Source organism: Equus caballus, chromosome 1 (genome assembly GCF_041296265.1).
Source record: "Equus caballus isolate H_3958 breed thoroughbred chromosome 1, TB-T2T, whole genome shotgun sequence".
Taxonomy (NCBI): Eukaryota; Metazoa; Chordata; class Mammalia; order Perissodactyla; family Equidae; genus Equus; species Equus caballus.
Genome location: NC_091684.1, coordinates 26,120,333 through 26,147,813, shown reverse-complemented (window position 1 = coordinate 26,147,813; position 27,481 = coordinate 26,120,333). Strand labels below are relative to the sequence as shown.

Sequence of the window (27,481 nt, the reverse complement as noted above, 5' to 3'; positions counted from 1 at the left end):
GGAGTAGACCCTTTAGGCTCATTCAGGATTGCACAGTGTAGTGGACATTGTCAGGATTTAGAGACCCAAGCTCAGATCCGGGCTCTACCACTTTGGAGCTGCGTGACCTTATGTATGTCTGTTAACTTATCAGTAAAGTGGGGCTCATGGTATCTCCTCCACTGGGTCGTTGTGCATGACAGCAGACAGTGCGTACACATTGGTGAGCACAGAGCGTGGCTCTCCAACAGTAATGCTGTTGATGGAGGACAGGAGAGGCGTGACCCGGGGAGTGCAATGGGGAAGCTCCGAGAAGTAGCAGTTGGCATTTCACAAATATCCGTGGCACTCTTGGGGAGGTGGCAGTGTTTTCTGAGAAACTTCTTGACAGATGGTTTAAATCCATCCACTGCTGTCCTCGAATTCACTCATGAAGCATGCAAATCCCATGTTGGCGTAGTTTGCTGTTGTATCTCGCAGCCCACACGTATCTCTAAGGCCATTCGGAAATCCCATGTCCCAAACAAGCATCCCTGCTTCTCTAAAAAATTAATGATCTTGTTTGCTTTGCCCTTTTGGGATATTTAAATTATCTTTATCAAAAGGATTAATCATCCTCTAAGCAGCTATATGCACCTGCCATTCATCCCATCTGGCCGAAGACCCTTCTGTTCCATAGCTCTGCCCATCCATTTCCTGCTGCTTTTCTCATAGTCCTTATTGCCTCTAACCTTTCAGGCTGTGGATAGCTGTAGCCTCACTGGCAAATCTCAATGCCCTACACAGCCAGTAGGAGGGGCATATCGGGAAGATCAGCTTGATTTCTGTGTTATGACTGCCCTAAAAGAACACCATAGACTGGGTGGCTTATAAAAAACAGAAATTTACTTCTCACTGTTCTGGAGGCTGGAAAGTCCAAGATTAAGGCACTTGCAGATTTGGTGTCTAGTGAGAGTCTGCTTCCTAGTTCATAGATGGCCATCTTGTCGCTGCATCCTCACATGGTAGAAGGAGTGGGAGAGCTCTGTGGAGTCTGTTTTATAAGAGGACTAGTCTCATTCATGAGGCTTCTACCCTCATGACCTAATCATCTCCCAAAGGCTTCAGCTCCAAATACATGAGATTTCTCATTAGGTTTCCACATACGCATTTAGACGGGACACAGACATTCAGTCTATAGCAATCTGTCAGTAAACATACTTCTAAAATCTTTGGATGCCTAGGTACATACTACAGATCAATCCTAGCGTCTTAATCATTATCTTTGTGGAACACTTTACAGTTACGTGAAAGCATTTTATTATCTTATTTCATTTAATTCTCTGTAAGAGAAGCATGATTATTATTTTTCCATTTTTATAGAAAAATATGCTGAAACTCCAAGAGATTAGTTACCATGCCTAAAATTGCATAAGTCTGATAAGCGATTGAGTTGAAACTAGAATCACAGATGTTATAGATAACAGGACCTTACAACCTTCTTTCCTCCTCCCCTTCCCACCATTTTATTTTTATTTTCTGAAATTCTGGGATACCATAGAAAAGACAGAGGTTAGTGTGTGACTAGGGAAGATTTCAGGCAATTAACTGACCTCATAATGTCCACCTGTATAAAGGAAATAGGTTATGTGATATCTTGAGTCAAAGAGAAAAACGTATATAAGTATAGGGAGACTATATAAGCCAGACTCCTTATAATATCTTCTCTAGCCCCTTAGGTTCTGTCTTTCACAAAACCATATTAAATTCACAATCCAAAAGACACAGGGCCACTTTTGAAAGAGGAAGGGGGGAGGTGTTTTGACAGTAAGTGTTCACATTTCTCTTTAGGGTTTCCGTGGCGAGTGTTTTCTTTTTTGTGAAGGTCTACCATCCTGATCTAGAGCACTTGAAGTAGATTGTTCAGGCTTTATCTTTTTATCTGTTATTATATTAATTGGGAGTATTGAGATGCTCCCAAATTTTGTACTCCTGGTTGACAATTCAAATCTATATCTGTTCTTTTTATTTATGCACCTATTATCTTTGCCTTTTCACTCTCCAAAAAACTAGGAGAGGAAAAAGGAAGAACTTCTATTTTGAAGGGACAGGTGGGCATCCCAAGAACTTCTTCCCCTCCTTCTAAATCCTAAAAGCCGGAGCACGAAGATAAGCCTTGCTGCCATTAATGATCAAATCTCTGGCACAAAACACGTTGGCTTTGTCGTCTCCCTAGGTGGTCTTCTCCACAAAGGCGTCTTTGCTGAGGGCGACAAGAAGAATTTTGGTCCTCTTTCCCTGGTCAGCTCTGACCAGGTAGCCCATGTGGCTACCCAGGAACTTCCTGAAGCCTGTAGTTTGCATATATAAACCATCACTGTGGCCGGTCACCGTAGGGCCTCCAAGATGCTAAGCTGGTGCAGGCATCTGTGCCTCTAGTTCAGAAGGGATAGATACTATGCACTGAGTACTTACTATGAGCCAGCTTCCAAGCCAAAGCTCTTTACAGGCTTTTTTGTGTTTAATCCTCATGATAACATGTTAATAGGTAGTATTAATATCTCTGTTTTCCAGAAGAAGAAATTAGGAAGGTTAATTTACCCGTCCAAGGTCACTAAACCAGCAAGTGGCAGAAGCAGGATTCAAACATAGGTCTGGGATCCCACCCAATATGCTATAATGCTTAAAAACCAGAGGAAGAGGCCTCTTAGAAAATATGTAATTGAAAGCTTATCAAGTCCAGTCCCTTTATTGTATTTTGAAAAAACAGACTCAGAGAGTTAGGCATACCCATCCTTCTTCTAGTGCTGTAAAAAAAATAAAGTCTTTGCTCCATCCTTTTCTAACTCACCACCTAGTAACTTTTTTTTTTTTTTTTTTTTTTGCCTTACTAGCATTTTCAATAAGCAGTGAAGGCTCCAAGAAGTTTCTTGACAGGGCTGGTGAAGGTGGCAGATGATCTGTCAGTGTTTTTTGGCCAATGAGTGTGCTGGCAACCTCAGTACGCATCTTCCCTCCAACTCCTCCCTTACACACACACAGAGAGAGAGAGCAATATGGGTTTCACTGTCAATTATCTTACCACAAATCTATTCTTGGTGAAGCTATTTTGGGACTATAACGTTAGGGCCCCAATAAAAAGTTTTATGTGCAAATCCATTTCGAAGAGTTTCAGCCTCAGTGTGTGTGTTATGTTAGATGTTAGACCCCCTCTTTCTAGAAACAGGCAGATAAAACTGCATATTACATTAATATCACAGAGCCTCCAAGACATAAAATGAGTAAGCACAAGTTTGACAAACACTAAATTCAACATCAAACAGTCTGGCAGAGGAGACAGCTTCTGATAGGGTGTCTTGTTCCAAATGCTGTATTACAGTTTTGATTCAGACACAGAGTGTGATACTTTAGCAAAGCACTTTTGGAAAACGAGCTCAAGATGACAGAGGTGACATAGTTTGCCATGCAGAGGCCCCTGGGGCCATCCCGATACTTACAGCAACATCTGATGAGACCCATGGCTATTTATTGACTCTTGCTGCCCAGTAGTTGGAAGCCTATTTCTTTGTTCTTGAAAACGAAATGTGATCTTTGAAGGAATTATGTAGGTGGAGAGGAAGAGAAAGGCCTAACAACTGTCAAGACTTATTTTAAATAATCTGAATAGAATTAATGAGCAAAGAAATTGGAAAAGTTAATTGTGCGTCATAACAACTCGGCTGTTCCCTTTTGTTTCTTTAAGGAGGAGGAAACAATGCAGAGGCTGGGTGAGAAGTAGCTAACTGTGCCTATACGGGTGGTCATTTCTCTTGGCTTAGACAGATTGTTCTTATCATAGTGGACCCAGTAAGGTCCTGTAGCTGGAAAAGCTTCTGAATGTCATTTCCTATGAAGGTGACAGCTCTTGTGTAAGCCGAATTTATTTCCATTATGGTCTCTCTTATTGACAAATTCCAATAGCAGCACCATTCACTTCAACAGCAATAGATCATTGATTTCTCAGGGCTGGGAAATTAATACAAACCCTCAGGTAGAAAGATCTGCCTTGTTGGTTGGTATCTTACCTGGGAAATTAGAAGCCGAGTGACATGAGATCCATTCCTCTCCACAGAGAGGTTTGGAAATCTCATGTAGCCTGAGGGACCAGCATAAACTTTGCAGTCAGATAAACACCTCCACTGTTTACTTGCTCTGTGTCTTTGAGTATGTTATATAACTTCTCTATGCCTCAATTTCTCACCTGAACATAAAATCAAGGGCCAGTATGTACAGAGGAACAGTGCTTGGCATGTAATAAATACTCAAAAAAAGTTATATGATTAATATTTTTACCTTGTGTGGTACTAATAATGTTATTAACAATAATAGTATTAGTAGTAATAATTATTATTGTCGATATTAAACAATATCATGAAAATAGAGCACTCATCACATAGTAGATACTCAAAAAATGTTAGTTTCTGCTTCTCTTCTCTGATTACTTCTACCCACTTACAAATTCTAGAGACATTACGAGTTTTCTTCTATGAATGGCAGAAACAGGCTCAACATGACTCAAGGCCCTTTGGTTCCATTTTTCAGGCAGGTTTTTCTCTCTCTTGCAGGGAAAGCCATTATCCAGAACTAAGGAGAAATGAAAAAAATAAAGGATATGTCAGATTAGACTTGGTTACAGCAGGAGGGGGAACAAGTCAGAAGAGACAGGTGTGTTTAATGGCCGATGCTTTTGTCCAAAGGAATCATTTTCACTGGCCAGGAGCCCAATTAAACCTGTAAAATGGAAATCCAGAAAATCAGATTAACGAGCCAGTCATTAGTGAGGAAAAGACCCAGCTAATTCTGTGTTTAGCATGACGGATGGGCCCAGAGCAAATAATTGGATGACATTCATCAAATGTCAAATAAGAGGTGTCACTGAAAGGGAACGGGGTAATAATCTCTAGGATTTACAGTGCCAGCAGATTTGCTTGTAAGGAAGAGAAGAGTTCATCAAAATAGATTAACGGTCGCTAAACTTTATTCCTTCCTTGTGTGGTTGCCAGAGAACCACGCAAATAATAGCAGAGAGGTAGCAAATGCATTAGTCTGATATCATCCCAATACTGAGGATTCTGCTCCCAAGGGGGAGTGCTGGGGCATCTATTGGAGGCAAGTTCCTGTGACCATCCATGGACTGGGAACTCATGGAGAGTTCTTCTCTACATCCATAGTTTAGTCTATACAATGGAGGAAATCAAACTCAAAGTCTCTTGGGTTAAGCAGATTAATCCCAATTCACTATTCAGTTAGTCAATAAGTCTTGACCCCCTGCTCTGTGCCTGACATTTTGGAAATATGCTCATTCCTAGTTAAGGGCTTGGGCGCAGGCTGGAGTCTTATACTGGCTGTGACAATGAAAGGCTGTGTGATGTTGGGCAAGTTAGTTGACCTCTCTCAGCCTCAATTTCCTGACCTGTAAGGTAGAGATACCTTATATATATATATATATGGTAATATAATTATATGGTAAATATCTATATGGTAATATGGAATTATATGGTAATATATGTTATGTATTTATCATTAGAATCAAATGAGATGTGCTTTATAAACTGTTTATCGCAGCGTCTTCTGTGTAATAAGCTTTCACTGCATGGTAGTTTTTATTACCTCACCTCTTCTTTTCTATGAAGATATCACTTTTAAGATGCAGTGTCAATGCCATAACAGATTTTCTGGGAATATGAAGAAACACAAATATACATGCCAATTACAGAGATTTTTAAAATGTTTTTTAAAAAAATAGTCGAATCAAGGAATTATATTGTATTGTTTTTACAGTGAGATGAGTAAGATGAGTGGAGGACTTGTCTTAGTCACAGGAGGAAGAGAACAGGCTTAGAGCCAAACTTTACTAGGTGCAAAATTGTCTTGGGCAAGTCACTCAGGGCCTTATAGCCTCTGCAGGGTTGTCATGAGGATTAAACTAGGTAATTTATGTAAGGGCTGCATGCAGTTCTGGAACATGTAGGTAAACTCAGTTTTATCATTATTTTCTTTATCATGTATCAACTAATCAGCTGCTATGAGACCAGGGCTGCCTGGGAGTAAGGAGGTTACAACCTTCTAGCAAGACAAAGAGGGGTAATTATAGAAATATGTATACCACAAGAGTAAATGTTGGAAGTGCTGTGGAAATAGAAAGAACACAGTGCAGGAGTTGAGAGGAAGGAGAAATTATAATGAATTGGTGGCATCCAAACCCTGTCATGAACCCACAAGTCTTACACTGAAGTTTAAAGCGTCAGCTGGATTTTGAGAGGTATGGAGAGAGCACAGCCAGGACAAAGGCAGAGCTGCAGGAGCCAGCTTGACATCTCTGGGAGATACTATGATCTCCGAGGTACTCAGAGAACCTCTAGGTTCCTAGGGCTTCATGCAGTTCCTTAATATTTTGGTCATTCCATCATGTATCTGAAGTGTAATTTCCATCTTCATGATGTACTCAAGCACAAACTCTCCCAGGTGAGCTTGTGAGAAAGAGAGTCTGTGCTTGTGTGGGGCTGGAACAGGCCTGGCTGGGCTGAGTTGCCGGCTTGGCGGGACCAATCACCCTGTCAAGGGGAGCGCTCTGCTCTCCCTCGGCCCTCGGTGATGTGGAAACGCCACGGGGCCCAGCCTTGCTCTGTGGTGCTGTCTTCTTGTTCCCTATGGAGTTGACTGGGTTCTTTGGGAAGAAGCTTCTGCTGGTTGCTGAGCTCTGGCCGGCATTCAGTGATGGGACCAGCCTGCTTTCATGCTGGTCTTCTTCTCCAAGGTAAGTTTGCTGAGGTTCAAGAGTCCTGTTGAGAGCTTGTTTTTAAGCATATTGTAGGTGATCAGAGGATATATTGTGGGGTCTCCTTTGAGGGTGATTAAAATGTTTTAGAGCTAGATAGAGGTGGTGTTTGGACCACATTGTGGATGTGCTAAATGCCACTGAATTGTGCACTTTAAAATGGTTAATTTTCTGTTATGTGGATTTTACCTCAGTTTAAACAAAACTTTATCATCATTGTAAACACAAAATTCAGGCAAGTAGCTATAATGTGGGAGGAAGACAGGGGTCAGGACAGGTGAGAAGCACAGGGCACAGAGGTGTTTATCAGTTGTCAACATCCTGGTTGTGTGCTGCTCAAAGTGTGGTCCCCAGACCGGCAGCATCAGCATTGCCTGGAAACATATTAGAAAAGAAAATTCTTGGACCTGCCCCAGACCTATTGAATTAGAGACTCTGTGGGTGGGGCCCAGCAGTCTGGGTTTGAACAAGCTTTCCAGGTGATTCAGATGCATACTAAAGTTGAAAAACTATAACTCTAATTCTTGAGTTGGCAGGGATATTTACATGTGTTGGTTTTATAATTAAAAATAAAACCAAAGTAAACAAACAAGCAAATAAATAAGATCATGCAAGAACTAATGGGGGCTGTGTAGAATCAAGGATTGAGACCCTTGGTTTAGGACCAAGGGTTGTATTATAATGTGGTCCTATACAGTTGAGATTCATTTAAAAAAGGAGGAAAAAAAGACTTCTCAGCAACTCATTGATCTTTTAAGCCAATGTGGAACAATATAGATTCAGAACAGATGTCTTATCAAAAAAAAAAAGTCCTGAAATCCAAGACTAGAATGACTCTAATTAGAAAATAGAGATGTAAGGATAGCGTTGAACGTGAGGGAGAAAACCAGTCCCTCCTGCTGGTTCACAGCCAAAGTTTTTGCACCAAGTGTTTTCCAAGGTTCTACCTTCATGCTGACTCTAACATCTGTTCTACTTGGCAGCTTGTGGTGCCAGCTTTGTGGGCTTCCAATCTGTGCAGAGCAAGGGGGAGCCATGGGAGATGCCATCTCTCAGAGTGAGGAGCGATGGGTGGCTTTCAATAGAGATGTTACACCCCTCCTCCTCCCAGCAGCCGCTGTGGATGGGCGCCAGGTTTGGGCCAGAGTGGGAGGACTGGCTCGTCTCCAGGAAGTGCTTGGACCTTAGTGAGAATAGAGCGTGTGCCTCCAGTAATTGTCTCCTCAGCACAGAAGCCTGGTTGCTATTGTCCTCCTGCTCTTTTCTCTGAACAGGCTATGTTATCTTCTCTGCTGAATATTAATTTCCCCTGAGTTAGGATAATTGGGCCGAGAGCAGCCATCTACAGAGCTGTGCCATGTTGGCGGGACTTCTCAGCAAGCCCAGGCCAGAGGATCATTTCTTGGAGTGGTTTCCAGGTTCCTCTAAGAATCCAACCCTTCACAAATGAGGTTACAGATCCTGACTCCCCCAACCATGAGACAGTGGAGCTGGGGCTCAAACCTAGGATTTCTGACTTTCAAAGCTAGAGTTCTTTCTCTGACCTTTGATGCATTTAAGTAATTTGCACATGGAAAAATCAATAAATATGTCCTAAATGCATGGATTTGTAGATATGAAGGAAAAAATTTGTGCTCCGATCAGAAGTGTAATTAATTTCAAGGTAATGAGAACTTTGAGCAATAGCAGATATTCAGATCCAGAAAAAAAATTCCTTTGACAACCATGTCATAGTTGGGATGGATTAAAAACTGTTAAAAAAAAAAAGACAAAAGAATAAATAGATCATGAGTACGGCCCACATTGATAGCTTCTTTGTTTTCAGCTGAAAATATTTATTAGGTGTGTACCCTATGCAGGGCACAGAGTCCCTGCTCTCTTGGGAAGCGGCAGTCATGGAGAAAGACTGTTGTAATTGCCCATTTATTGTCTAAACACTATGACCTGGGAGCCACTCAGGGTGCTGTGGGACTGGAGACTCAAAGCCAGCAAGGGGTATTCTCTAAAAGGTTGTCACAAACCTATTGTCGCTGTTGATGGAAAGGCTAATACTTTGCATCTTGGCCATGATCCGTGGCCCATCTAAAACCTCTTTGTATTTCCCCCATGATCCAGGTAACAACTGGAGGAAGAGCCAGCTACTACGTGTCCTATAGAAGAGAGGCCTTCGCTCAGATAAAGTTACCCAAGTACTCGCTGCCGAAGGTACGCACCACCTGCTGTCCTTGGTCCTGCCAGACCACCCAGCAGGGAGAGGCTGCCTTGTTGGGCTGCCACGGGGGTTTGAGTTCTGCCTGGGAGACAGCTGGCATTCAGTCTGACTTACTACTGTGGGATTTGGCCTCTGCTGATGTTGCTGAACCTGGGTTCTGTATTCCCATCTCAGCAGGGTATGCAGGCAAGAGCTTTCATTTCCTATGACTCAAACAGCTGGTTTAACCTTGGGTGATTTCCCAGGGGTGGTAGTGAAAGGTGCACGAGCACGGGAATCTCTTCTGAGGGCCCCTCTCTTTTGCAAGGGCCTTACTGCCAAATAGAGGGCCAGGCTCAGAATAGCCCAGGCGGGAGCACAGGTGCTGTGTGTCTGTGTGCATAAAGGTGCACAGATGAGTCTTGCGGTTTTCGTCTCTCTCTACATTTTAATGCTAAATATAAATGCATTGCCTATGCTTCAGCTCCCTTCTGCCACTATGAGTAATTAAAAAGGAATAATTCACTATAATGTTAATGTCAAATAATGGCATTTTAACTCTTCTATTGGAAAATCAGAAAACTTTGGCGACCTCATCCCTTGTGAACATTGGCTTCTGGGAGGAGATGAATCTTAGAACCTCAATGTGAACATGGACACGATATAATTGTATCACCTAATGAGGCTACAGAGAAACAGTCTCAGGTTGGGCACATATCAAATGTAATGTTTCAAAGACTGGGTCTCTAAGCTGGTGCTAGGAAACATATTATGAAAGGCTAAATGAGTACAGAGGTAGGAGGGATTATGGGATAAGAAAATGGATAATTGTCTACCCCCAGTCACTTTATTCATTTAGCTATTCGTGTATGCATGTATGAATCCATTCATTCATTTGTTTCTTCTTTCATTCATCCATTGAACTCTTCTTTCTTCCATTTAAGTTTTTACTCTGTGCCAGGCACTGAACTAAGCTCTACGGAGGGAGTAGTGAGTAAGACACCGACAGTCCCTGCTTCATGGAGCTTGTGTTCTAGTAGAGAAGAGAGACACTGAACAAGCAGTGGTAGATGTAGGGAGTGTTATAGATATAGAAGATCAAGGGCTATTGCAGCATAATAGTTAGAACTAACCGAATATGGATAGTGAGGCCAAGCTTCCTAAGGAAAGTGATGTTTAAGTTGATACAAGAGGGATAAGGAGTTAACCCTACAAACAAGGATTGGGGAAGGCGGTAGAAAATAAATGCACAGCCTCTATTTTAAGAGAGAGTATGGTTTATTTAACAAACTAAAAAACATCTTGAGAGACTGGCTTACAGAGAGAGGTGGAGAAGCAGATGAGATGGACAGGGACTGTATTAAGTAGCCTTAGGAGGCATGGGAATTGATTTCTCATTTTCTCTACCCTCTCGGCCATTGGCTTTTGTAGGACCATTTTATAGTATTGTGGTTCCAGGACGTACCCCTCAAATATTCTAAATTCAAGCAGGAAAGAAGTGTCTCTGTCTGGAGATTATGAGGAAGGAGAAATTCATAATCATGCTCTTTCTGAAGGAGAATGACCCCTCACAGTAATCTGATGATCTCCATGTATTGGCCCAGGAGAAGAGTTTCGGGAACATTCTAAGCCATCTCCCAGTGTAGGGCCCATTTTACCTCTGTATGTGTGCATATTTTATGTATTTTTAACCTTCTCACGAAAACAAACAGTTCACTCCCCTGGGCAGTGTAGCTGCAGGTGGGGACAAATGAAGCCCGGAATTGATCACAACCCAGAACACTCCATTAGTGATTAGCAACCCCATGGCAATTTATTGTGGTGGAGTACTGTCCATGCGGCCCCTTTTATAGAACTTCATCTAGTTCAGCTTGTCATTAATATGAGGGCTGCTGTGAAAATAGCTGGATGGTTATTGATCCCCTTTATTAGTCAGCATTGGCCCAGATTTTCATAGCCTAGGCTGAGGAGGTGAGGACAGAGTGGGTGGAGGGAGATTGGTTCTTTTCATTGTTTAAAAATGAAAATGGCTTTTAAGCAAGTTGTTGCTGTTCTATGTGGTGCTGTGGCGGCTGCTGGGCATCTTGCTTAAAAACAAAAACATGAAAAGCTCCCTGTCATCACTACCCTCACACCTCTACTCCCAGCCTGTCTGTTCAAAATACTCTCTCCTGGGGCACTCTGTGGCTTTGGAGTGTTTTTCAGAGTATGAAATGAATGCCATTAATAATGAACAGCATTACCAGGAACAGCAACCTTGTACTGAGTCCTCCATAGCCCAGTCCCTGGGCATCGGGCTGGCACTCTCAGTCCCATAGCCATGAAAAGCGCCCACCAGGAGAGGGTGGGGAGACAGCTGACAGGGAGCCACAGCAGCCTAGGGAAAAGATGATGGAGCTAATGAGCAGAAACCCTCCTTTCATCCCAGCTCTGCCACTTTCTTATCCACAAGCCCAGGTCTTTTCATCTGTGAAATGGGCATCATGATACTATTTGACAGAGGTGCAAGGATTCAATGAATGGCTCATTGTTGGTCAAGTGTAAAGTGTTTGCTGCATCTAAAGAAGGACTGTGATCCAGAGGGCATATTCCCTCCTGGGGAGGAGCTCTGTGCTCCCCAGCCTGTCCTGGGGCTCAGTGTGCCCTCACTTTACCATTCGGAGTCTGAGAGACTGTCTTTTGTCTCTTAGACTCTGGATTTTTTCTTAACTTGCTACTCTAATAGTCGTTTCTACAAGCGAAAAATTTCTGGTTTTTATTTATTTTTTTCTATATGAGACTCAATTTGATAGTGACAATGGTGCACGTTTCCTGAGCACTGGGATCCTGGAAAACAGCAACTTTTAAGAAACTCCCCTGCCCTATTGTGTTCCTGGGCATGGCTTACTGCAAAGAACCCCCTTCCGCATTGCCTTGATAAGACTCATATGTCCCTGTGTTTACCTATGGCAAGACCAGATTCCCATTCTTTGTCTCATAACTGATTAGCTGAACTGTCTGTCCCACTGACCTATCTAGACAAAATGCCTGCTAATTTGACTTGACCAAATTTGTCCAGCATTCCTCCTTCGCCCAAGCCCCTGAACTGTGGCCCACTCTTGAGCATACACGAGCCCTGGGAGCCCAAGCAAGCGCTGGAACTCAGAACAACTCCTAACAGCCTCTCTGAGAATCACCTGACCCTAAAGAAAACAGTTTTCCTATTTAACTGCTGGATCGTGCCACCTGCTCACTCCGCCCCCACACCCAGTTCCTTCTAGCCTTCTTTTACTTTTCTCTCTAAAAGTAATTCTTTTCTGACAGAGGTGCTTGCAGATATTATGGTTGGAGTGATCTCTCTATTGCAGTAATCTTTTCAAAGTCTCCCCTTACCTAAGTCTAGCTTTGTTTTTATTCAGCAGTGGAATATGATTAATCCCATTTTGAATAATAAAAGAGAGGAGAGGGAAATATGTTTTAGAAAATTTATTATAATGATAATGGTAATGATATTAACCTTTTCCTTAATTTCCTTAGGAAACTTTTCCTTACTTTTTACATTTCCCCAAATAGTGATTTCTCCTTCTTTGCTGTGTCACAGCCCAGCCGCACTTCTTAAAGAGTTATCTGTAATTCTAACCTCTTTTTCCGTTTCTATTCACTCTTCAACCCACTGCCATTTGCCCTCTGCTCTCCCACACCCATCTCTCTACTATTCCACTAAAAATCCTCTAGCCTTTGTAACCAGGGGCCGCCTACATGCCAAATCCAACAGACATTTCTACATCTTTATCTTTTTTTACCTCTCTGGAGCATTTGACACTATTGGAAAAAACATATCCATACCTGATACTCTCCCCTTTGGCAGTATTTTACTCTGAGTTTCATTTCTGGATCCCTTCCTTTGCCACCCTTTAAAAGATGACATCCCTAAGTTCTCCTTGCATTCTGCATGGTTCCTGCGTGATCTTATCCTTCTCTTTATATTGATGACTTCTATATCCACAGCCCCAGCCCATATCTCTCCAATGAACTCTGGACTATATGTCCAATTGCCTATCTGAAGTACATCCTCTTAAGGTCCCATTTAAAAACTCAGAAATGAGCTCATAGTCTCTACCTTATATTTCTTATATCTTATCCTTCTTCCATGTTTATGTACATACTCCATTTATTTATTCAATACACTTTTTTGGATGTCTACTGTGTGCTAGATACCATGGTAAGTACTAGAAATAAAGTGATAAATATGAAAGACATAGTGTCTGCCCTCTGCGAATGTACAGTCTAATGAGAGAGACATTCAAACAAATATTTATACAAGTGATTATTTAATTGTGATTGTAATGAACACTGTAAAAAAAACCAGAGAATTTTGTAAGTCAGATACCTGAGATGCTAAAGACATGTCCTTCTGCGTTATTCCCTGTACGTTCTACCTCCTTAATATCTCACCAGTCCAGTTCGTAGGATTCTCATGGAAAACCTACTTCCTTAGTTCAGGCCCTCATGTGTTACTACCTAGATTGTTGCAGTCACCTTTGAAGGCTTCCTCCCTGCCCTACTTAAATCCAGTCTTCACACTGCTTCCACAATGAACGTGACCATGCAATGAAGCTGATTTTCTCCAATCAAATCTCTGCAGTGATCAGCTCTAGTCCTCCCTTTCCCCTGCCTAAAGTCTTGTGATAGCTTTTTACTTCCTTCTGGGTAAAACTCAGGTGTGCCTTACAGACCCCTTGTGATGTGGCCACTCCCTTTCTTCTCCTCCCTCAGAGGAAAACTGCTTTAAAGCTATTCCAAGTTCCATGCATTTCCTTGAAGGCTCCAGCCTCTCTCTCACCTATAAGCCTTTGTACTCCTAACACCATTTTCAGAACTCCTATTGCAGTACTTAGTCAAATTCACAAAAGACCACAAGAGTAGGTGATGTCTCCACCACCAGGTGGGCATCTTCTTGAGGTCAGCTTCTACACTTTGTTCCTCTGTATTTCTCTTATAATGTTTGGCACATGACAAATGCTGAAGAGCATGGGAGTTTCTGTAATGAGTGAAGTTATGTTAGGCCAAGATTACAAGAAAATGTTTCAAGAACAGGGAAATATTTTCACCATTGTTCACCTAGGAATTCACAAGTTTAAGTTTTGAGAAGGCAACTATGATTCTCCCAAATTACTGTGTTGTCAGGCACTCTCCTATGAGGGTATGGGGAAGTGTTATTTATCATTGTTTTCCAAATAAAAACATATTTATGGTTATGTCTCATACTCTCCAAATTCCAGGTTTAGTAAAATCTCAATGAGGATTTGCTCTTACTGCATTTTACCTCCTTCAGTTTCTTTCTTCATCATCAATCAGATCTCTTTCATGCATGTTCTCAGGACTAGCAAGGTTGTCTTAATAAGGAGGTGACGCAAGCTTTGGAATAAGATTGAGGTAGCAAGATTCAAGAAATAAGCTTTATTATCATTCAAATTCCTATTGAACCAATTTTAACTATTAATGATTTTCCTTGTTCTTGAAGGCTTGATATTCTGGTTATTATTAATTGACTCCTAGTCTACTGTAAGACCTATTTGGAGAGACACATAGTTCAGAACTTTTCAAAGAGTGATGCCCAGACTGCATACTCCACAATCATCTGGAGGGCTTGTTCTGATGGTAGTATCTAGGGCTCCACATCAGACACACTGAATCAGAATCTCAGCGGTGGGACTTACGAGTCTGCATACTGTTAAGATCTCCAAGTCATTTTGATGCACTCTAAAGATAAACCCCCATTGCTATGGAGTTTATTGTTTTCATTCACATAGTGATGAGTTTAAATCTTAGTAATATCCTTTATTAGCTAAGTGGCTTTGGCAAATTAAGGATTTCTCAAGCAGACATCCCAGAATCCTAGATGCCAGAGAGCCTCATTCCACCTCAGGGCCTGGAGTACCTCCTCACCAGGTGACACAGTCCCAGCGCAGCTCTAAACTTAGATGCACTCACAGCAAGTCTGGCAGGATTAGTCCTGACCATGCCCTAGTGTTTTAAGTTGGTTTGTTCCACTTCTTTTACATTAGTTTAGTCTGAAATAACTTAACTCATTCATTTTTATGACCAAAACATCTGGGAAAAGCCAGGCATTTCTATTGCATTTTTAACAGGGTAAGTGGATTTAATCCGTATTTCCTGCAGCTGCTATTTCCCCACCTACTGGGTTCTTGGGCTTTCATTCCACACCAACACAGCACGATTTCATCACATGGTTTTTAAGAGTAAGCCTTATTTCCATTTTCAAGCGGCTCCCCAGGAACCTGTAATTCTACAAGGTGTGTAAGCACAAATGAGCAAGTGGGATCTTAGTCAAGGTGACCTAGGGAGTTCAGGGCCAGAGGCTAACAGAGAATCTCCAATGAAAAGATCCAGAACTTGCTTTCTCACTTTCCCACCTCCTGGTTGTCCAAATCAAATGGACTTGCTCCTTTTAAAAATCATCCTAGAGGAGCTTTCCATGGTTCTGACATGATAGATGTTGCTGCCTCCTTTTTTTTGTTGAAACCATTTCTGGGAAACGGTGGTCAAATAAAGTACTGGCTGCATCCAGCCTGATTATTTTTATTTACTGTTGACTCCAATTGCTGTGTCCCTGCTACCAGTGCTCTCCACCACAGGGATGAGGGTGCCTCTCCTTCACTTTCCTGGGATACTACTCTTTGGCATATACATTTTTATAATTCTGCATTTGTTCAACTACTCCCATCTTGTCAAATGTTTATCCATGTCAATATTCACTCCTGACAGTGTAAGTTCATTCAGTGAGGACTTGAGTCTGTGATAATCTCTGTACAGTGCCTAGCCATGTATGCAAACTAGCTTTTGCAAGCTATTTTGAATTTGAACTATTAGATTTGATTTTGGAAATGATCCACTCCAGAAATACAAAGTCAAGGGACTTCAGGGACCAGGAAGTGACTTCAGGGACAAGGAAGTTAAAATTAATGTGTAATGTGTAATGTGTAAAGAATATTTGAATATGTGAGGCAGAGACTCCAATGAGTGCTGACTCCACATAAATGACTATATTTTCAGGTATTCGGTAGAGGATATGGCCACCCAAACATTAGTGATTCATATTCATTTCATGAGTCTTTGGTTTCCAACTTCTGATCTAGAGACTATATATCCAAATGGTTAGAAGCTAGCAGTGAGGTTAGAGTCATATCACAGAGGTTCAAAACCTGGTTCTGCCACTTATGAACTATGTAATCTGAAACAAGTTGGTGAACTTCTGTGTGCCCTAGTTTATTCCTCAGTAAAATGAGATTAATCATACTACTTCCATTATAGAATTATTTTGACTTTTAATTGAAATAATACTTTTAGATGACTTAGAATTGTGCCAAATATTAACTATTTTCATTGGTAGCACAACCTCCTCACTATTTTGGTGAGGAAATTGAAGCTCATGGAGACTGTTACATTCAACATTGTACAGCTGACTTATAGCAGAGCTTATATCATGAACCAGAAGGCTGAATTCCAAGTTGAGTGTCCTTACCTCTATATCCATGATTTTCAAATATTATTGTATTAGTAACAGAATCCCCCTCACCTTTCACTCATAAAACATTACACAGAACTTCAGTAGAAAACAGATTCATGTGATGCTGCTCTGGTTGAAACAGAGTTGAATGTCCAGAGCCCCACCCATTGGCTATGCCTCCATGCCACCCTTCTTGAAACCCCCATGACTCTGAATATTCCAAAGAAAAGTGTGGAAACTATTGCACTAAAAAGTTTGAAAATATAAATGAAGATCTAACAAAGGGATAGGCCTGTCTTCTTTGCAAGTGTCAGTTTCCTCTTGCAAGGCTGAATGTCTCCGTTAGCACCAACACTAACTTTCAGATATAAAAATAAAAAATGAAAGTTGATGAATCCCTTGAAGCCATGGAAAAGGATACCCACCAAAGCCCTTTATACCCATCTTACTGTTGCTTAGCAAGGAACAGAAATCATGACACTTATAATTTATACCCTTGGTCCGACACAGAATTGTTTAACATTGCCTATAACTCAAGCTTCTTCTTAACCATTTTGTAAGTCATTATAATTACTCTGGGTCCCGATGGGCAGGGAGATGCGGATATCTGCTGCCCTACAGACCTGCTGTCTTCTTACAGGACATGCACATCATCAGTACCGATGAGAACCAAGTGTTTGCAGCAGTCCAAGAATGGAACCAGAACGACACATACAACCTCTACATCTCAGACACCCGTGGTATCTACTTCACCTTGGCCATGGAGAACATTAAGAGCAGCCGAGGTCTAATGGGAAACATCATTATTGAGCTGTATGAGGTATGTAGCCTGCACTTGGATCTGCCTCTCTTTTTCATGAGTGTTAATGGTAAAAACGCAAGCGTTGGAGTCACATAGTCCTGGGTTCAGATCTCAACTGTACCACTTAGCAATTGTGTGACTTTGGACAAAGAACTTAATGTCTTTTTGCTTCAATTCATTCACCTGTAAAATGGGAATAAAATATTTACCTAAGGATATTGTTGTGAGAATAAGAGATAATGTATATAAAGCAACTAGTGTGCTGGTTGACTCAATCAACTCTCAGCGAATGGCAGCTAGAGTCGGTGTTCTTGTATGTATGAGCATGATTACAAGCCAGACATGAAGATACCTGGCCTAGATGTGATCTCATAAGTCCCTTTTTCAACTGTATGCTGCTTCTTATGGACTCTTAAGTTATTTGGAAAATCATGTTTTATGAACAAATTTTATAGGAAAAGAAAAGTGAATATCAGTGCTGAGCATGAAGGTTTCCCTAAAATGCCACCAGATGCCACCGTCTTGGTATGGTGAAGAACTGGCCTTGACTTATATTGAGGTGTTACTGTTTTTAATGTGATCGCCTTACTGAGTTTTCACTTATATTGAGGTTTTGTTTTTAAATGTGATCATGAGTTAAAGAATAATTTATCTAGGAAACCAAGTGACTCTACATAGGAATGAGAGAAAAACTAATTGTTTCAGTGATCCTAAGGATGTAGTGCTTTTTAATACATCGAGTGACAGTGTGTGACCATTGACAGCCCTGGCCACAGTGAGGGCACATGACTGACCACCTCACTGTGATGGACAGATTTGAGCAAAGAAAGTGTGTCTCCTTATCCAAGATTCACTAATGACTGGTGGTCAAACTCACACAGGCTGTGCTGGTTGAGGTCATTCATTCGTGGAAGGACAAGTTGTCTGTTGTGAGTGGTAACCTCAGATGGCTTGGGTGAGATGATCCCTTGTGAGTTTTCCTCTTTGAGAAGTGGGAGTGGTTTTCAGAACAGAGAGGTCAGTGCCTGGCTTTCTGCTTTATACAGTTGTCTCTTCTGAGCAGTGCCTGTCAAAGTTCCAGCATCCATACGCTGGTATCTAACTTGGCTGCTCAGTTACTGAGAGTGGTAGAAACATTTAAGATTCCAGTTATTTTAATAGGTAGAAAGAGGATTACACAAAGGCGAACGGAAGTACATTAAAAAAAATAGAAGTGGATGTTGCTGGTTATAAAACAAAATCAGTAGAACTATCCTGATTTCCTAGGAGATAGTTGACAAGTTCTGAAATAGTTCCTTTAACAACAAGGTCTCAGTTTGGGAAATGTCCTAGATTTCTTCCTAGAGTTGTGAAGACTGGTAGAGATAACCAAGGGGTGTAAATGGTTTTGGGAAGCTTACATCTCCATGTCTCTAATTATGCCAGGAAACAGAAATATACCTTTGTTGCTGGGCAGTATGTCACATCTCCTGGCAAGGTTTGGATGAATGTTCCCAGGACTGAACGTTGCCATTCCAACCAAGTTCCTGTTTGTATAAGTGAGGCTATAGAGATAACGGCACTATTCATGCTCCTGTGGTCAGATCCCAAATAGGAGAGTGTAGAGATTGCTGCAGATGACCTTTCAGTTGAGAAATCCCTCTGTCTCTGACCCCACTGATACAGTGGATGAGTTTGCCACAGTGCTGTTCCTTTTCTAAGAAAGGGAGTCTGAAACTCCTTGGTCACTTAGAACACTGAGACACTGTGATCCAAAGTGGAGCATAAATCAAAATGAAGAATGTGCCTAGATACGTGTAATTTTTTTTCTTCTTGCTGAAGTCGGTCTTGCATTTTCAATCTTGTTGGAGAAAAAAATGCATGGTGTCATTGCATCTGTAGAGAAGCAAGAGGTACCAGGCAAGGCAAATTCTCTAAAACAAGCACTGTAGAGCTCATTCTCCATTCAATTTTATCAGGGTTGATTGTGCCCCTATGTTGTGTTCAAGCCCATGAGGAAGGCAATGGTTCTTACCATCAGGGAGCTTGCAGTCTAGCTTGTTGGGCTTTGAGGGGGTCAATAAACAAAGTTCCTCTTTTATCTGCCAAGATTGCAACCAACTGAGACAGAGACAAATGGTGAGACAAGTGGAGAGCAAATGTCAGCTTTATTGCCTTTTTAACTTATGTAGGAGGAAGTGGGTTTGTTAATGCTGCGCCCAGAATTGGACTCATCCATCCAGTCACTGGAAGAAATAGAAAATGACAATCTCTACTCTGGAAACCTGTCCCTATGACACCATAGCACTGAGATAAAGAGGATATGATCTTTGCAGGCAGATCCCAAAAATACTGGAGATGGGGAGGAGCTATACCTGCCTAGTTCTTTTTCTCAATGTTACCAATCTGATGAGTCTTTTCACTCTGGGGTGGAAGAAGGGAAGAAGTGGAAGGCATTCCAAATGTCAAGAATGGCATGAGCCAAGAATTGGACAGGTGGTGTAGATTTGTGTGACTATGAGCCAGTCAGTCTAATTGTGTAAGATAGATGCTTATCAAGTATAGGAATAAGTGCTGGATAAGTAGTTGGAGTTCAGATTCTAGAAGGAATTTAATACCAAGGGAATAAATTGGATCCTGACGTAATCTAGACCCATGACCATATTGAAAGTTTTTAGAGGGCGATACTGTTTTGCACCTGGAGATACATTCTGTGATTTGGAGATAAAGCTCAATTTAATTAGTCTCTAGGAGTCATTAGACTTTAACCTTATTCAGTGGATATTCTCATAGAAACTGAGATTGTGTACCATATGGCCACTTAGCAAAGAGACTATAATTTTTCTGGACTCTGAATGCCCTTGAGTAAAGCAGCTGGGAAAACCAGTAAGCTTTCACATTCAATTCAGCTAAATTAACACACTTTCTTGGAGTGTATTTTGTTTGATGAGATGAGGCTGGTGCATGAGACTCACAAGCTACTGGAAAGATATAAGAGTGACTATTTACCCTAATAGTGATCACGGTCTAACTTGGATTAGAGGTGCAATTCTCCCATATTGTGGGATCACTAAGCAGGAAGGTTAGTTCTACCTTGAGGAATTTGGGAAGACTTGTAGATGAGTTGGCTTAATAGGGGAATTATTGGAGACTGGGAAAAAGGCATGCCTGGTGGAGTTCCAGCATGAAAAGAAAACCAGAGTCTGATGAGTAGAGGTCCATTTTTGTGAAATGTTGAGTGACCTTGAGAAATAGTGGGGATAAAGACTATAAAGATACTAGTGAAGAGGTTGACTGAAAAGTTGGCATTTATTCTCTGTGAAAGTACTTCTCTATGTTTTTCTCCTTTGTCTACATATCTAGCAAATGATATGTGCATGCATGATGCAGTTCTCTGTGCAAGTTAATGTGTAACTTTAAATTATAATGTAATAGGATACTACATCTATTTTCACTTTTCTGAAATGCCAGGGATGCCTTTAGGTAACGTGGATGTGAGGTGGCTGGGACTGACCATGGTCACTTAAAACTACTGATGTGTCACTCCATCTTCCACGTGGACCTCTCAAGTGCCTCTTCTTTACATTGGGAAGGGGACAGAGAAAGTGAGAACTTATTTGAGAATTCACCTTGCAGGTCTTGGCACTGAGAGACCTTGGATACCAATGGGGATCAACCCCCTGAACTCTCTAAAACCTAGTAAGGTGGAGACATGGTCTGTTTCCCGGTCTGTTGGAGCAGTCTCCTGCTGTACAGAGAGTCACTTGCTTGTTCTCTCTTCAATCCTTGCTTCAAAGTACAATATCATCGTGGCTGTAATTACTAATCAGGGGAGAACATAATTCTTTCTTCCTTTTTGTTGAGAAGAAGATTGGCCCTGAGCTAACATCTCCCCTATTTTGTGTGGGATGCTGCCACAATGTGGCTTGATGGGTGGTGCTAGGTCCACGCCCAGGATCCGCACCATCAAACCCCCGGCCACCAAAGCAGAGTGTGCAAACTTAACCACTACACCACTGGGCTCGGCCCACAAGAATGTAATTCTTGAAAGTCAAGTAATAATCTCTTCTTTAAGATGTCAGAGCCCACTCTATCAAAACAAGGCTGGTGTTGACGGTGAGTATAGTCCATCATGTGTGCTCATCATGATTCCTCTGACACATTTCATATAGAGCTCTGTTGGGGTGCCTCCACATCCTAACTATAAATGACATTTCTTCCTAGTTGCTCCCTACTGATACATCAAGAAACAAATATTCTTTTGAACACCCTCAGTTATGTTACAGACACATGCTCTGAACTGCTGATCTGAAGGGTTTTCGTCAATGCTTTCCTGGATATTAAGCACCCAATTTGTAACTCCTTATAATAATAGCAGCAGCATACCAGGCAATGTCTTAGATCAGCATCATTGAATAAATATATAATGCAAGCAACATACACACTTCTAAATTTTCTACTACCCACGTTAAAAAAGTAAAAAGAAACAAGTGAAGTTAATTGTAATCATACAATTTATTTAACCAAAATATCATTTCAGTATATACTAAATACAAAAAATTACTAATGAGATATTTTATATTTTTTCAATACTAAGTCTACAAAATCCCAGGTGTATTTTACACTTCCCACACGTCTCAATTCATGTGCTAATTTTCATCAGAAATACCCGATCACCATTTACATTTCATAAAATTTACAGTAGAAAAAGTGGATTCACACGCCCAAATTATTCCAAACATACTTAAAAGTTTGCCAATAACTAAATCAGGTATCATTTTTAAAATTTAAGTTTAAATTGGTTAAAATTAAATAAAATTACAAATCAATTTTGTAGTCCCATTGGCCACATTTCAAGTGCTCAGTAGTCATATGTGGCTAGTGGCTATGGTATTGTACTGCATAAACAATTTATAGGTTTTTTCTTATTATCTATTGTAATATCTCCTTGTGGTAGGTATCATTCCCCATTGTGCCTATAAGAGTACAGAGATGCAGAGTTTAGTAACTTAGCTCAGATCACACAGCTAGTAAATGGTAGTTCTACATTTGAATGAACCCATGTCTATTTTACTAAAAAGTTCAGGCTCTTCCCACTATGCATTTGTTTCCACGTTAATTTTTTTCTTGAAGTATAATCTATATGCAGTAAAATTTACCCATTTTGGTATACAGTTCTATAAGTTTTGACAGGGGTATACAGTTGTTTAATTACCCCCATAAACAAGATATAGAACTGTTCTGTTACCCCAAAAATATTCCTTCTTATAACTCTTTTATAGTCAATCCTCCTCCCCACCAAAGTCACTGGCAATCACCAGTCTGATCTCTCTCTCTCTGCAATTTTGCCTTTTCTAGAGTGTCATCTGGATGGAATCCTTCAGTAGACAGTGTTTTGAATCTGGCTTCTTTCGCTTAGAATAATGCATTTGAGATTCACCCATGTTGTTGAGCATCAATAGATGTTCCTTTTTATTGCTGAGTAGCATTCCATTGTGTGAATGTACCATAGTTTGTCTACTCATTCACCAGCTGAAGGACCTTTAAGTTATTTTCAGTTTTGTATGATTATGACTAAAACTTCTATAAACATTCACATGAGCACAAGTTTTTATTTCTCATGGATAAATGCCTAGGAGTAGAATTGCTGGGTTGAATGTGGGTGTATGTTTGTAAAAAGCCACCGATGTATTTCTAAAGTGGCAATTTCATTTTGCATCCCCACCAAAGATGGATGGGAGTTCCAGTTGCTTCACATCTTCCTCACTGCTTGGCATTAGCAGTTGTGTATGTGCGTGTGTATAGCCGTTCTGATAGGGGCCTCGTGGTACCTCATTGTGGGTATAATTTGAAACTCCTAATGAGTAATCAGGTTGACTCCACTATACTTAGAAGGATAAAATGCAACTCTCTGAGCCGTCCTTAGTGCTCCGGTCTCTTTGCTCATCTTATTGACGTTTCCTTGCTTCCTTCTAGTGCTTGCCCTCTACCTTCTGCTTTACTGTAACCTTAGCTGACTCATCTTTGGCAAGATGGACAGCCGCTCATAGACTCCACAGGGACGTTTTTCCCAAATGACCTTCGTCGGCCCCTCCCCACAGGCCCGACTCTAGGGACAGCCCAAGGAAGACCATAGTAATTGCTTTTCTCAGTGGAGCCCTGGCTTCCTTATCCTGAGGGCTCAGGGAAGTGAGCGACAGATGACTGTGCCACCTGGACTCAGTGCTCTGCCAATGGGCCACTGTCAGCTTCCCTTTACAATTCAAATTGATTCCCTGGGGGAAGGTGGGCCATGAAGACCTGACATCTTGTACTACCCTCTGCTGTGGGCACCAAGCTGGTATCCTTCTCCTTGAACTGCTGGGGCCAAGGACAGCAGCCATGCTTCTGAGTTCGAGCAACAGTGGGAGGAAGCATGTTTAAAGTTCATTAGATGCAGTATACCTCCTTGGATGGAGAAGAGTTAAAATATGTGTCTCATTTTCCAATTCCTTTACATTGTATATAGCGAGTAAGGATAAGTAGTGTTTCCTGATATTTTTGTGTCAGAGACATATATGTACCTACGTGTGTACACATACATGCATATATGGGTATGGGTCTACCAGGCTCAGTATAGATGTATTTCGTACTTGGTTGCAGTCAAAAAGTTTGCAAGCTCTTGGCCTAGGGTACACAAAAGCAAAGTGCCCTCCAAACTTATAGTCCATTTTATGCAAGATATGGAGCCAAGAAGCAATTCAGTAATAATGTAAGGGATTTGAACAATCCACATACAAATGGGAAGTGTTCCCGTTCTTTTAGATAGGAGGGAGATTTCTGTGGCTTTATGTGTAACTGCAGGAGAAACACCTTCAGAGCTGCAGATGGGTTTCCTGAAAATCTCTCCTTCCTATGTATTTTCAGCCCCCATTCTCCTGATTTTGCCCTCAGAATATGTGGGGCACACAGAAAATGCCCATCCAGGTGGTAGGAAAATATGGTCGTGACCATTCCATTTACTGAACATGCTCATCCAGAAGACAAGAGGTGGCTGAATGGCTAGCAATTCATGCTGTAGTGCATCAAACTAGGAGGCAGGGCATGGAAGTGACAGGAGTCCTGCAAGAGAAGATTCAGGAGTCTGTCTGACCTGTATATTTTCTTTCAGGAAGTGAATAGTAAGTGGGTACCCATTGGAGGGGAGCCAGCTGGCTTGGGGGAGAGAGTTCTCTGGAATCATTACTCTGTGGTCCAGCAGAAAAGGCACCAGCTCTGCACGAGAGAATACCAAAAGGCCTCCATCAGGCAGAAGGTTCTAAAGAAACATTCCATTCTCTGTGAGGCATAATTAGCCATCAGGTTTAAGAGAAACATCTTTGCAGCTGATTTTAAAGACTGAGGTGATCTGAGGGCCTCATAGCCCCTCGATGAGCATATAAGATGCCAGCCTTCCTAAAGTGGCACTGACTTTAAGCAGCTAGGGCAGGGAGGGTATGTCTCTGGAAGGGCATAACTCTGCCACCACTGCCCATCTCCTGCCTTGGCTTCTCTCTTTACCCACCCTCTGCTCAAATGAGGAATCCAATCAATTCCGTTGTTGGCTGTTTGTCAAATTCCCCTGGTGGTGTCCTTCCCAGATAATTCTGTTCTCCTTCTGACATACTCCGTCCATTTGTTTGTTGTTTGCTTTCATTTTGGTTGGCATTCTCTTTCAAGGCCAGTCAGGTTACCAAAAAAAAAAACCTTCTTATTTCATCACCTAAATTATGTCATTAAAAAAATAAAAAAGCTCCTTCTGTGGAATCCTTTCCCACTGGCATTCTCTTAGAGCTGCAGCAAACCTCACTTAACCATGATTCTCACAGAAAGAGGGATAAATACAATTAAAATTTTGAGATATCTATTATCCAGAAAATCTGCCATTCAACCTCTTGTTTATATGTATTTGAACTATTTGAATTATCTTTCAGCTTTGAAACATGCTGCAATTGTACAAGAAGTTGAGGGAACTTTTCTTTGACATAGGGTATTGTCATTCTCAATATCTGTTCTTGTGGCCCACAACATAGACATAGAAGGAATAAAAGTTTATTTCAAGGGGCTGGCCCCGTGGTCGAGTGGTTAAGTTCGCGAGCTCCACTGCAGGCGGCCCAGTGTTTTGTCAGTTCGAATCCTGGGTGCGGACATGGCACTGCTCATCAAACCATGCTGAGGCAGCATCCCACATGTCACAACTAAAAGGACCCACAACTAAGAATATACAACTACATACCAGGGGGCTTTCGGGGGAAAAAGGAAGAAAAAAAAAAGTTCGTGTCAAATATGTACTCACTCCAGAACCTTCTGGATCATCAGTCTCTTTTAATCCTCTAGCTACTTGTTGTGTGGTAATGCTCTTCTCCCTGTGAAATATCAAGAGTGTGCAAATCCCAATATATCAGGAACTCTGGCAAGAGAGCTCTGCATTATTTCATGTGTCCATTGCCAGTCAACTGAGGAAAAAAGGAAGGGCAGGGTTTATTCTACCTATTTCAGTGACTGTTGGCTGAGACCCAAAGTTGATATGAGTTATCCAAAGTCACACAGTGTGCTAGTGACACAGCCAGAGATAGACACCAGGTTGTCAAACCGGGTCATCTGCTTGAAAATATTTACCTCACTCCTACTTGGGGTACCTGGACTTCCACCATTAAGAATTATACCTTGATGCCCTCAAAACCTGTCTATAAGCCCTCATTAGCAACAGTCCATGCTCTAGAAAAGAAGACTCCTTCACTTGTTATCAGCCACTTCTACCACAGAGGGAATGTTAATAGTTAATTAACCATAGATTCCATGGAACAAGGTTCAGAGGCATGTAAAGTGGGAAAACATAGATGGATAAGAGGGAAAGGGACATCTGGATTGGAGGATGGAGGGTGCAGAGATGAACTTAAACTTCTCTCAGACCACATGGCATATGGCATTTCCCACCGTGTGCCTCCTCTTCTCCTCTTTTGTATCCTGTGGAAAATGCTTGGGCTTCTCGAAGAGTAGAGGCATTTTGGCCCAACATGGTTCTCCATCTCTCACCCTTTTTCCTAGGTAGCAGGTATCAAAGGGATATTCCTGGCAAACAAGAAGGTGGATGACCAGGTGAAGACATACATCACTTACAACAAGGGCAGGGATTGGCGCCTGCTGCAAGCTCCAGACGTGGACCTGAGAGGAAGCCCAGTACACTGCCTGCTGGTCAGTTACCCAGTCTCGTGTGAGGTCCACAGGGCAGACTGGTTACCTGGGGATGCTGCGTCAGGGGCCTTCTTCCATCCAGGGGTCTTAGGATCTTGGCTGGTACTCGGCAGGGATTTCCTGCAACTCCCAGGGTGTTGACCTGTAGACTCAGACTGCCATATCACTTGGATGGAAAGTTCAGTTGAGTTCCACAGACTTTTACTGAGAAAATACTATGTTCTCCAAATCCTAGTAATAAAGAAACATTTAAGAGAAAGAGCTTGTGTTCAACGGTCCCAGACAGAACTCAGTAGGGGTAACACACCTGTTAACTGATGCTGATATGATCCATTTTGATAAGTGCTTGATAGATGTCAAAGTAAGCAAAAGTTGCCATGGAAGCTCGGGAAAGGTCAGGCTGGTGTGTCCACATGGGACAGTCGTTAATCTATCAGCATTCCCAGGGCTCCTGCTGTATGAGATATTGGGTAGGCACTATGAGGACATGACGTATAAGACATTGTCTCTGCCCTCAGGTGCTGCAATTCTAGGTGGGGAGGGAAGACACATAATTAACAGTGAAAGCCTCTTAATGAAGACCTATGCAAGAAACTCTTCTAAGGTCCCAGAAATGGTTACGTTTCTCCTTAGCAAAAAAGTTGCCTTTTGCCACTTATTCAAAAAGATTTATTGACTACTTGTCACATTTTAGACATTATGTTAAAAACTGGGCATATAGTGGTAAATAGGGCAGATAGGGCCTTTCCCTTTTGTAGTTTTCAGTCCAACTCTGTGTTTTCTGCTTGGGGTACTAGGAAGGTCAGAGATAAATGGGTGCCTACTTCTAGGAGCTGGTCACAGCATGCATTTCTTTCCCCAAACCTTACCCATGGCTTCATCTTATTTTCCTTTGTCCCAATTTCATCACCTTATTTTTATTTATTATATAGGATACATTTCTACAAATCCCCAACCACTTTTAAGAATGATCTAATGAGGATAAATAAGTAAATTAATAAAGAACAGAAA

General features: G+C 41.6%; 1 protein-coding gene across 1 annotated transcript in view; it reads left to right on the top strand.

Annotated features, from left to right (window-relative positions):
• Window positions 1–27,481, top strand: part of SORCS3 (sortilin related VPS10 domain containing receptor 3) — a 566,847-nt gene that overhangs the window by 449,757 nt on the left and 89,609 nt on the right. The window contains exons 8-10 of the mRNA XM_001916814.6: window positions 8,891–8,980; window positions 17,117–17,296; window positions 26,324–26,470. Coding sequence (XP_001916849.3) covers window positions 8,891–8,980; window positions 17,117–17,296; window positions 26,324–26,470 — 417 coding nt within the window. The remainder of the gene's footprint in view (window positions 1–8,890; window positions 8,981–17,116; window positions 17,297–26,323; window positions 26,471–27,481) is intronic.